Genomic DNA, 12243 nt, shown 5'->3' on the forward strand with positions numbered 1-12243 from the left:
CCAAAACCAACAGTAGGCATAACCTTCTAAGCTGGTCAAGGTGATCTGGGGTTTGAAATTCGAATAATTCGCGCTTCATCATCGCAATGAATACAGTTTCATCACGACTGGATCGTGGGATTGGCTCTTAGTAGTTTGCACGTTGTAGCGGGAGCATTGACTCAATGAGTCCGCGTATACAGGTTGAGCTCGAGTGCTTTGGTCGGGAGCGAAACCGGACTAATTTGCTCTGCTATTTCAAAAAAAGCATACATTTGTGATAAATTAATTATACTGCACTGATACCTTTCACCATCTGTTAAAAAGTAATCGTTTCTCTCTGGCCTGCGGCTAGCAGCCCACGTGTCCCATGGACATCTTCCATATGAAATCTTTTAAGATACTTTGGTATTGATATTCACAAATCACCAAAGTACAACAATTGCACCAAAATTGCTACTAGATATGATTGTGATTACAATTCTAGCAAATCAGAAAACGAGGGATTTATTCAGCAAATTTTTTTTATACAAATAAACTCAACGTCCCTCATCCTATTGGAGCTAGACTACAAATTTAACGTTGCGGTGCACCTCTCCACGATAAAGCATTGAGTCCTAGAGTCCGCGTTCGCTAATGCACCTCACCAGCCTTCCTTCAAAGAGAAATATATCTAAAAACAAGGTAGCTTAAACTGATCCTGATGTATCTGTACTACAATGTTTAATAATATGGACATCCCATAAGGACCTGGTAGTAATCATTATTCTATATTGTTGTGTATATACATGTACTGAAATATGATACATCTGAAATCTAGAATAATGTGGTTCACACTATACACACTTAAGATTGTGTAAATTGAAAAACTCATGAGTACGATGTCTATGAAGGTACAAAATAGCTAGATATTTAGTTGCATCTAGCGAGTGCTTAATCATCGCGAGTTTTCTTCTTCTTCGATACACGCTTGACCTTGACGACCTGCGCCGGAGCCACGTCGTGTGCGAAGAGCTTCGATACCTCAAGTCCCGAGGTAAAGGCGTTGTTGAACATGACACGTTGCTGGAACGACGAGAGGAAGGGAAGAAACATCGACACAATCATAATTGGCCCAAATACAATCCATCCAACCGCACGGTCGTACGCACGAGCAAGTGCACGGACCACAATGTGGTGATACTGCAGACGCAAGATACACATCTGCATAAACCAATAGACAGCCACAGATAGCAAAATCAAGATGGCAAACAAGTTGCTGACTGACAAGACTGCAAGGCTTAACATTGCGATGAGAAAGCAGCAACAAGAGAGCAAAAACTTTATCTTGCGCAATTTACGCTGCTTCATAGACATCTTTTTCGTCACGCGACTTGCAATGTAGCCACAGCAAATCAGCAAGAGAAAAATCACAATCACGAGACCAGACAAAGCGTAAGTCAGCATGTTATCGTCCGAAGTAATGACACGGTTCGGTCGCTCAAAATATGCATCATACATCATGTTCAAATACATGCCGATGGCTATCAACAGGAAACGGAGCTTGCGAATACCAGTAATGAAGCGGGCACCGCTAGTCGTATGCTCAAGGTATTCCTGTTCATTAGACCACCACCCGAACCAACTGTCAGCCGAGTCGTTTGTTGTCTTTAGCCAATTTTGCCAATCATTATAGTCTTCAATGATCTTATCCCAATCCAGACCGCTTGGATTAAAGAAGAACGGAGCCCACATCCATGTCGCGGCAATGATCCACAACGAGTACGACATGATCCCATAGTTTTGGTTCGTTGGCAGCACACACGATTGGTAGTGATCGTCATAACAGCGAGTCCGCCATTCCAGATCTGTCGGTTCAACGTTATTGTAAAAGTCTGCATCCAATCGCCACGAGCAGTTGCACCACGAAAATGTACCGTAAGCGTAAAACATCAGCAGTAGGAAAAAGAGCTCAACCCCACGATAGAAGTGACTAAATGCGTAAAATCGGAAGAGTTCAGCAAATTTTTCGTGCTTTATGGTAAATCCACGACCTGTAGCCCGATACTTGGCACCACCGTGGATCAATGTACGGTCAAAGTAGTGCATACGAGTGCCCATCTGAAAAGTAAAGAAAATAGGGCCAAGCGTCATACAGTTCCAAAGAAGATAGGTGAAACCATGACGAAAACCCTGCTCTACACCTACGACAGCGATAACCGGGACCACAAGTAGGAAGCCAAATTGAAAAGCCCACGAGGTGTTTAATGTGCCGGCAATACCCAGACCACCTTTTTCGAGGAAATAGCTGTCCATGCCACTCAAAGCCATGTAGACCTTGCCATAAATGAAAAAGTAAACACCCACTACAGTTAGCGACTGCGTAAAGTACCAACCCAAATTACCATAGAACCACGAGTGCAAGCGGAAAAAGTCTAAGCGCGACGCCATGCGCATAGCATCGCGAGATATCACAGCCTCACCAGCACCAGAAGATAGTTTTGCTTCGAACAGAGCAAGCTGCTGCATACCGACATCACGGCCCTTGCCCACTTGAATAAATTCTTCATGTGAAATGCGACCACCGCGAAGTGTAGTATTGAAACCGGCAAAGATATCCTCCGAAAGATTTACGCCCTTTGATGCCTTAGCGGTACCACCACAACTCATGGCAAAAAGTTTATCAAAGATATCGGGGTGACCATAGTGCTGACGAACATGAAAGAGAGCAAGCATGCGCTGGCCTAATGATACAAACGACAGCTCCTGAATGGACATAAAACTGGCAAGATTCGACACACCACCCGTAAATACATGCTCACGGAAGCCAATGATTGTCAAAGGGCGCTTTTCAGTGCCACGATCCATAGTCGATAAAAGGTTGGGCATCTTCAATGCCTCTTCAAGATATCCATCCTGATTCATATCAATACACTGCAGCAGCTCACCTCTTGTAAAGATAATAGCGTGATTCTGATTCTCAGGCTTACCTTCACCAATAATCGGGTCACCTGGTAGCTCAACTCGGTACACTTCGACAATCTTGTCATCCTGTGCGCGAACCAGCACGGAAAAGAATTTTGGCGGGGCATCTTTCACTTTCTTCGGTCCGTCCACGTAGGCAACACGTAGATTGGGATGCTTGCGCATCAAAAAGTCAATGTCTTGAGCTTGTTGTCTCTGCTCGTCTTTTTGCTTGCCGTAAATTTGGCAAGTGCACACGTAGTTAAACTTGAGCGCCACCATCTCGTTCAGCTTGCAGCATTTATTGCATGAGCACGATACTTGATGCATTGGTTCATTCTCGCCAATTTCGAGCCAATGAAGGAAGCGAATTGCTTCTGCATTGTACATCATACCACGCACAGTACGGGCAAGTGTCTGACCACGATAACTAGCCCACAATTGCACCTCTTCTGGGTTCTTCTTTAAAGCTTCGCTCATATCCTTAGCCGGAATTCGCTCCAATAAATTCTCCCACTCGAACGGATAAATAGTCTGTAGATAGTACAGCAGCTTTACACAGTCGTCGTTCTGAGCTGTCAAGTCTTTGATTGAGTACATGACGATCTCGTTGTAGTAAGGTGTGGAAACCGTCAATGAGCGAATCTTGCGAATCGGTTTTGCCTCTGGCATGTCCATGAAAAGAGAATTTGCAAAGAACCGTAGGCGACGACGTCCTTCTTCCGAGCGCGGTTCAGCATCGAAGTTGTCAACCGTCAAAAGCTGGTAAGCACGTGATACAATATCGAGTGCAGCCTCGTCATTGACAATTTTTTGCAGCTGAAGACTAGCATAATGCTGCGAGTCACCAGGAAAAAAGAACGAATTGGGCTTTAATGGCGTATCATTTAACATCTGCACCAAATTCTCTTGTTTCGCCAGCACCATCTTTAGACAGTTGATCACGGATTCCACAGAGTCAATGACCTTATACAGCGCACGTTGAAATTTGATGCTCGTTTCTGTCGATTTCTTAGGCACCTCTAAGATGGACTTCATGAGCTCGGCAGCAGCAGCACGACACAAATACAGATTGTCAAGTTTCAGGCCCTTGAGAATTTGTTGATGCGACGCCATTTCTTCAATAAAATTGTAGCAGTCGTCTAGTTCCTTATGCTCATCACCGAGCAGAATGCGCAAAACCTGCGAAGAAAACTTGTACGATCCCAGAATCGATTCGACCCGCAAATCGTCTTTTGTAAGACGATCGCGCATAGTCGTTTCAATCTTCTGAAGAACCTTATCTTTCTTCTTCTTATCCGACTTGAGTTTCTCGTACAGTGCAGAGCACTCAAGAACAATATCAATTGACTCGTCAAGTTTACCAGCCGTCAAAAAGGCGGGCGGGTACAACTTACGGCCCACCGTATCCTTCGAGTCAATCAGGTAGCTCAAAACATTCAACTCACGATCACTAATTACATCAGCTTCACGTAGACTAGTCAGACAACGATTCCAAGCCATGGCAAACGGAATGGTGCGCTCAAATTCCGCTCCTGACACACCCGTTATAGATCCAATGTTTGAAGAGCGGCTCGACTGTGAAGACATGTCTTCATCCGTACCATTTGGTGTCTTAAGCTCGCTGTAAACATCATCATCATCCCGATGATCTAGTAGACTCGAGTACTTTTGCGTCTTGACTGTCAAAGGCTTCGCCCCTTGTGACATCGAAATACGCTCGAATCGACGCAGCGGCATGGCCATTTCATCCTTATCATTTGTATTCTTTTTGTTCTTCTTCTTTGACTTTTTAGCCTTTTCCTCAACGATGTTCGGCACCATCTTGTGATTGAACACGCCAGGAATAGACTTAAACGTCAAACGAAGAATACGGAACGATCGAAGCTCTCCGATCCGCAGATTAAAGCCAGCAAATGATCCGTAAATGACAGAGAGCACCGAATAGAAAATTTGCGCGTCATAAAGAAATACCATCCACGCCGGAATCCACAAAAAAAGAATGTACAAAATGTTATGATATGTAATTTGAAGCATAAAGTGCGAGTACTGAAGATAATCCGACGACTTGGCCGAATAAACAAGCAAGGTCGTCTCAACTAACGTCTTGACAACAAATTGATAGTCAAAGATCAGCTTTACCAAGTACAGCACAATCCAAAAGCATGTATAGCGACAGTAAGTCTTCATAGGAACCGGCATAGAGCGACCCACAAAGCCCATGCCAATGCCAGAAAAGAAGCGATTCTGCAGCTCGCAAACGCACACAAGACCAATCATAGCCACTCCAGCCATTAATGTCATCGCACCTTGGTCTGAGCGACCAGTGTCAATCAATCCCTGCATCATATCCATTAACCTCGTCGGCTTCTTCGATAAACTCGTGATATCAATCTGGCACATGCCACAATTGAGCAATCCATCGCCTTCATCATCCAATACGCTCTTCACCTGAGTATACCAAGCCGGTGCACACATGCTCTGGTCGTACGCAACTGTAGCCACAGATCCTTCAGCCGCCACTTCGTCTGCCGCACCAGTATCACTAAAACAGTCGTCAATCAAATCGTGATAGCATTTGCATCGTCCCACTGTCTTCTCTACACACTTTGTAAACGGCACAATTTTCAACAATTCCTTAAAATCCTGAGGCAATGTGCCAAATGTGTCAGACGCGGACGAAAAATACTGTACTCCCAAACACGTCGCGAGTTTCGCATACAAACACTGTGGCCCTGCTCCCGTTTCCGTGTCAACATCGTCCGACAATGTATCATCCGTATTATCCACAGGAGCACCTGGTGGAGCCGCGTACTTTTTGCCTAAAATTTCCAAAACTCCCGTAGCAGAAGAAGGCTGGACATCTTCTCCATACATAATGGCCGAGTCAGGACACAAGAGGACCATGTTGATAGAAAAGCCCAATGTCGCCAAGAACAAGGCACAATTGACAAAAAAGATTCGTCGAAACGAAGTAATGGCGCGAAACCAACTTCGTGTTTCATTGTAAGTCTTCTTCACAATCTTCGGGCGGCCCTTCTTGTCATAGTCGGCAAATGCGTCACCAATATTTGTATAGTCGTACTTGAGGCATTTTTTCGTCCAGAAAAATTCATTAAAATCATCATAATTGCGAATCTCGCGATGAGGAGCACGAGCTCCTTTGCTCGTCTTTTTGTCATTTTCACGACGCAATTCGACGTACATGGGCGTTATTGTGTTCGTGAGAAATACACCAGGCTCTTCATTTGCGCTGCTAGTAACTTTTGGCAACATCGTGTGCAGTAAGAAGCACAAGCATTCGGGCATTTGCCGCAAGTTAGCAGCTTCGCCCCATATAAGAAAAAACAGCGCAATATCAACAAGGGGATCACTTGAGAATTTGGGCTTTTGCGATACAAACTTGCACCATTTTTTGTAATTAGAAAACACACGAGTATGGAGCCGTGCAATGCCCTTGTTAGCCATTTCTAACTCAAGCTGTGGATCTCGCTGACGTAAATAGTCGTCGAGTGTTTCCGTATCGTCCTGCCCCTTCTTCTTCTTCTTCTTCGTCTCCTCTTCCTGACCACTCTGTTCTTTAAAATTTGTAAGTAAGAGCAGCAAATGCTCCTTTTGATTTAGTACATTGCCTTCTTGGAAACCAAACGAACGCTTGAGTGTTTCGCAAATGTCACCTAATTGATTCGAATGGCTTAGTAATTGAAAAACAGGAGCATATACCTCAGGTAGTCGCTCCATCTCGAGAATATTATGTTTAATCAAATTACGTCCCTTAGGTCCACTGCCGACAATGCTCTTGGCACGTTGACTCTTAATCATCTTTACATAGCGCAACATTTTACTATTCAAACGATCGGCAGCGTCTTTCTCTTCCACTGAACGGTACCGAATACTCAGCGCCTGCTCCATAATATCAACGGCACGCGTGAGCTTTTGTTCGGCTTCGGCTACGTTTGGAGGGGAGGCGTTTTGCAGGGCAACGCCTGCATTCACTAGATTCATAGCTTCGTCACACATTTGACGCTGCATCTCAAGAGCTTCTGTCATAAAACTCCCCGAGCTTCCTTCACGCTCGCTGCCAGTGCCATTGCCCCGGCGATTCATCGCTGTGCAAGCAACGCGAGCGATCGGCTTCCAAAATGATGGCAGAGAAGTTCTGGTATCGCCAGAATTTTGCCTTTTCCACGGGAGGCTCTGGAAACGCCCTCATGAGGGAGCCAGCCTGATCATACCCATACCCTAGATAGTAGAAGCCCATAAACGTTGCGAGTTAAAACTGGCGATCGCAAAAGTGGACAGCCAATCTTCGTTTTTAGAAACTTGAATTAATTTGTAGTAGTATTAGATCAAGAACCAACTTTTGGAACAAGAAGCCGTTAGAGACTCGATAAGGTATGAAAGGGCAATTTGGAGCAGTAGGAGGGCTATCGACGACTGATATGCTGATCGGCATTGTATCATTATCATTCTTAAACAAAATTTATGTACATTTCATTTATTTCATTAGTGCGAACCTTCCAAGTGCTTTTGCTAAGCATGATCTTAATCCATGATGGTAATCAGTAAGATACAACAGCTTAAGAGTGTTAACTTATAAATGTACGAGTACTTTTGCTTGCATTTGTGCTTAGCTATTGCAAGGTATGAAATCAACTATCACAAGATGTTGCTGATTACGTATGTTAAACAAGTTCTTAGAATTATTATTAGATTCTCATAGGCTGTGAATCGTCAGATATTTTGTACTGGATTATGTGAGGTTTTTTTGTACAGTAATTTAGCACTTGTGTGAATAAACATCCTATTGTGTAAATCAGGTGTAGAGATTGTGCTAGCCCCATGCTTCGCTTTTGTCAATTGAGCATCATACGTCAAAAATAAATTTTTAGATGTACGAGATCTGCTGTACGGGAAGCAGTACGACACACTTCGATAACTTCACAATCCGACGGTATTTGATATACTATGAGAATCAGTATAAACGCTGGATGCCTAATAAAAAAGTGACTCGGTGGGAGCAGTATCCGTTACATCGCGATTTGCCCTGTATACTTACCTAGTTAGCTAGGTGTATATACAATTACCAATAGTATCAGAACGTGTAGCTTCATTGACCAACGAGTACGTTAGTATATCATCCGTGTCGGGTTCGAGTAGAATCTTGAATGCAAGTGTCGTGCCCACTACACACTGAAAGGAAAAGTTCATGTGCAATACATAGGCATGTTAGAGGACGCGAATTCCTTGATGGACGGATCATTTGATATTAGAAAGGGATGTTACCGATTTATCTAAGTCAGTAGATGTACCCAAGAACTATTAGCTAAAAATCAAGCACGCATCTCCTGGCGAAACGTTGAAAAATGACTTTCCGCTAGGACCATCTGCTTCAATAAATGCTCTTGGCATTTTGATAGAATTTTCACTAAATCCATTCAAATCAAGACAGTAGCCAACAAAAAGAAGCATGAGTGAGACAAGCCTTTACAAATATCAACACATACTTTCAGCCATCGAAAGTCTATTTTTCCGACCTCGATTGGATGGCGATAGCTTTATGGTAACAGCTGCAAGCGCCTTGCCTTTCCCCAATGTGCACTCAAAAGAGTTATAAATAATGCATATTCAGTGCCTTTGCAGGCGTGTATTGGTTTGCTTAAGAATCATGATACAGCAAGCATACAAAAGATGAACGACAGCATCGATCAATTCTGAAATCCAATATTCATGCGCAAGAAAGCACAAGATCATGGCTCTACGATTTGCTACTCTAGTCGCTTCGTTTCTTCTTCTTAGCGACACGCTTGACTTTGACGATCTTGCTTGTGGACGACGCTGCCTCGTTCGCAAAGAGTTTCGAAACTTCAAGGCCTGACGTGAATGCATTGTTAAACATAACACGCTGCTGGAAAGATGAAAGGAACGGCAAGAACATAGCAATGAAGAGTACGGGGCCGAAGATGATCCATCCCACCCAACGATCGTAGGTTCGCGCCATTGCACGCACAACGACGTGATGGGTCTGGTTGCGGTAAATGCAGAGCTGCAGGAACCAGTACGCGGCGATCAAAATAATGACAGTAATCTCCATCAAGTTTACAAGCGAAATGACTAGTAGACTCGCACAAGCTACTAGGAGGCCGCAGCACGACAAAATAAACTTCATTTTGCGCAGTTTTTTTTGTTTGAACGTCATTTTTTTCTTGATACGGCTCGCAATGTAGCCACAACATAGCAGCAAAAGGACCAGAATAAACATGGCACCAGCAAGCGCATATGAAATCATCGATCCCTTCTCAATTTTCAAGTCTCGGTCTTCGTAATACGTTTTGTACGCTAGCTGGAGATACATGCCATAGGCAACAAAGAAAAAGCGCATCTTGCGGATAATCGAAACAATACGCGAGCTTTTGCTCGAGTGCTCCAAGTACTCAACTTCATTTGACCACCAGCCTGACCAACTGCCAGCCGAGTCATTTGTTGTCTTAAGCCAATTTTGCCAATCAGAGTAGTCCTCAATTAGCTTGTCCCAGTCAAAACCACTTGGATTGAAAAAGAATGGCGCCCACAGCCACGTCGCTGCAATGATCCACAGCGAATACGACATCACACCATAATTTTGATTAGTTGGTTCAACGCAGGTCTGATAGTAATTGGCGTAGCATCGAGTTTTCCAGTCATTGTCTGAAGGCTTGAAGTAGCTATAAAACTCAGCATCCAAAGTCCATGAACAATTGCACCACGAGAACGTTCCATAGATTCGGAACAGAATCAGCAAGAAGATAAGCTCGACTGCACGGTAAAAGTGACTGAATGCGTAGAAGCGGTACAGCTCTGCGAACTTTTCGTGTTTGATCGTAAATCCACGACCTGTAGCTCGGTACTTGGCACCACCATGGATCAACGTGCGGTCAAAGTAGTGCATACGAGTGCCCATTTGAAACGTAAAGAACAGTGGACCAAGCGTCAAAACGTTCCACAGTAAATACGTCACACCGTGGCGGAAACCTTGCTCCACACCTACGACGGCAACGACAGGAACAACAAGCAAGAAGCCAAACTGAATTGCCCACGACGTGTTTAAAGTACCACCAATACCGAGACCACCCTTCTCGAGGAAAAAACTGTCCATGCCGCTGAGAGCCATGTACACTTTACCGTAGATGAAGAAAAACACACCCACAACTGTCATTGTCTGTGTGAAATACCAACCCAAATTACCATAAAACCAAGAATGTAGGCGAAAAAAGTCTAAGCGAGACGCCATGCGCATTGCATCGCGCGAGATCACACATTCGCCAGCACCAGAAGACAGCTTGGCCTCGAACAAAACCAGTTGCTGCATACCAACGTCTCGACCCTTGCCTACTTGAATAAACTCTTCGTGCGAGATACGACCGCCACGTAGCGTGCTATTGAAACCCGCAAAAATATCTTCGGAAAGATTCACTCCCTTGGAAGCTTTAGCAGTACCACCGCAGCCCATAGCGAATAATTTATCAAAGATATCGGGGTGACCGTAATGCTGACGAACATGATTTAGCGCCAGCATACGTTGACCTAACGACACAAACGACAATTCTTGGATCGACATAAAACTGGCAAGATTCGAGACGCCGCCTGTGAAGACATGCTCACGGAATCCAATGATTGTAAGAGGGTATTTGGCAGTCTCCGAGTCTTTTGTAGACAAAAGGTTGGGCATCTTAAGTGCCTCCTCAAGATACCCATCCTGGTTCATATCGATACATTGCAGTAGTTCACCACGCGAAAAGATAATGGCGTGATTCTGGTTCTCAGGTTTACCTTCACCAATGATTGGGTTTCCTGGAAGCTCTACACGGTAAACCTCAGCAATGTTTGCGCCATCAGCACGAATAAGAACCGAAAAAAACTTAGGCGGGCCCTCTTTCATCTTCTTTGGACCATCCACATACGCAACGCGTAAGCTCGGATGCTTGCGGAGAAGAAATTCAAGATCAGCAGCTTGCTGACGCTGCTCATCCTTTTGCTTACCGTAAATTTGACACGTGCACACATAGTTGAACTTCAAAGCCACCATTTCATCTAAACGCTTACATTTATTGCAAGGACAGCCAAACTGATGCATCACTTCATTCTCACAAATTTCAAGCCAATGCAAAAAGCGTATTGCATCTTCGTTGTACATCATGCCACGCACAGTACGAGCCAGAGTCTGACCACGATAACTAGCCCAGGACTGAACTTCCTCCGGATACTTTTTCAAGGCCTCCTCCATATCCTTTGCTTGAAGTCGCTCCAACAAGTTTTCCCATTCGAAAGGATAAATTGTTTTCAAATAGTACAATAGCTTGATGCTATCATCGTTCTGAGCCGTCAAATCTTTGATTGAATACATGACAATTTCACTGTAATACGGCGTGGATACTGTCAACGAACGGATCTTGCGAATAGGCTTGGCATCAGGCATGTCCATGAATAGCGAATTCGCAAAGAAACGTAAGCGACGTCGTCCTTCTTCAGAACGTGGCTCAGCATCAAAGTTATCGACTGTTAATAACTGATACGCACGCGACACGATGTCCAATGCTGCCTCCGAGTTCACAAGACGTTGCAGCTGGATGTTAGCATACTGCTGCGCATCACCCGGAAAGAAAAACGAGCTTTGTTTAAGGGGGGTATTCGTCAAGATCTGCACCAGATTTTCCTGCTTAGCTAAGATTTTCTTCATGCAGCCTAGTACAGCCTCAACGCAATCAATCACGCGGTAAAGCGCCCGCTGAAACTTGATGCTGTTATCGGACGTCGTCTTTGGTACCTCAAGTAACGCCTTCATTAGCTCAGCGCATGCAGCACGACACTCGTGTAAACTTTTAAGATTCAGCCCCTTCAAAATCGATTTCTGGGCAGCCATCTCTTCCATAAACTCAAAGCATTCGTTCAAATCTCTATGTTCATCGCCCAACAAGAAACGAACAGCTTGTGATGTAAACTTGTACGATCCCAAAATCGACTCCACACGCAAATCATCTTTTGTGAGACGATCACGCATGGTATTCTCGATCTTTTGGAGAGTCTTTTCTTTCTTTTTCTTGTCCGAGCTAAGTTTCTCGTATACAGTCGAACAGTCCACGATAATATCTAGAGACTCATCTAGTTTGCCAGCGGTTAAAAAAGCAGGTGGATACAACTTCCGATCTTCGGCATCTTTCGAGTCAATCAGATAACTCAGAACATTCAGCTCACGGTCGCTGATTACATCACCTTCACGAAGACTGCCAAGACAGCGGTTCCAAGCCATAGCAAAAGCAATTGTGCGCTCAAAGTCTGCACCAG

The 12243-nt window shown here is 44.3% G+C and overlaps 3 protein-coding genes across 3 annotated transcripts; all 3 read right to left on the minus strand.

The window, feature by feature from the left end:
* Positions 1–912: 912 nt before the first annotated feature.
* PHALS_08013 (hypothetical protein PPTG_14740) lies at positions 913–7029 on the minus strand (the record flags this gene model as incomplete). The annotated part of the gene is made up of 1 exon (XM_024721576.1): positions 913–7029. One exon carries the CDS (start codon positions 7027–7029, stop codon positions 913–915), a length of 6117 nt encoding a protein of 2038 aa, XP_024586661.1.
* Positions 7030–7989: 960 nt separating this feature from the next.
* PHALS_08014 (uncharacterized protein) lies at positions 7990–8439 on the minus strand (the record flags this gene model as incomplete). Its single annotated transcript, XM_024721577.1, has 4 exons — positions 7990–8115; positions 8209–8241; positions 8307–8350; positions 8430–8439. 4 exons carry the CDS (start codon positions 8437–8439, stop codon positions 7990–7992), a joined length of 213 nt encoding a protein of 70 aa, XP_024586662.1.
* A 256-nt stretch (positions 8440–8695) lies between these two features.
* PHALS_08015 (hypothetical protein L915_13679) lies at positions 8696–12208 on the minus strand (the record flags this gene model as incomplete). The annotated part of the gene is made up of 1 exon (XM_024721578.1): positions 8696–12208. One exon carries the CDS (start codon positions 12206–12208, stop codon positions 8696–8698), a length of 3513 nt encoding a protein of 1170 aa, XP_024586663.1.
* Between the last annotated feature and the right edge of the window lie 35 nt (positions 12209–12243).

Source organism: Plasmopara halstedii, assembly GCF_900000015.1.
Source record: "Plasmopara halstedii genome assembly, contig: Scaffold_3120, whole genome shotgun sequence".
In the NCBI taxonomy this organism is placed as follows: Eukaryota; Oomycota; class Peronosporomycetes; order Peronosporales; family Peronosporaceae; genus Plasmopara; species Plasmopara halstedii.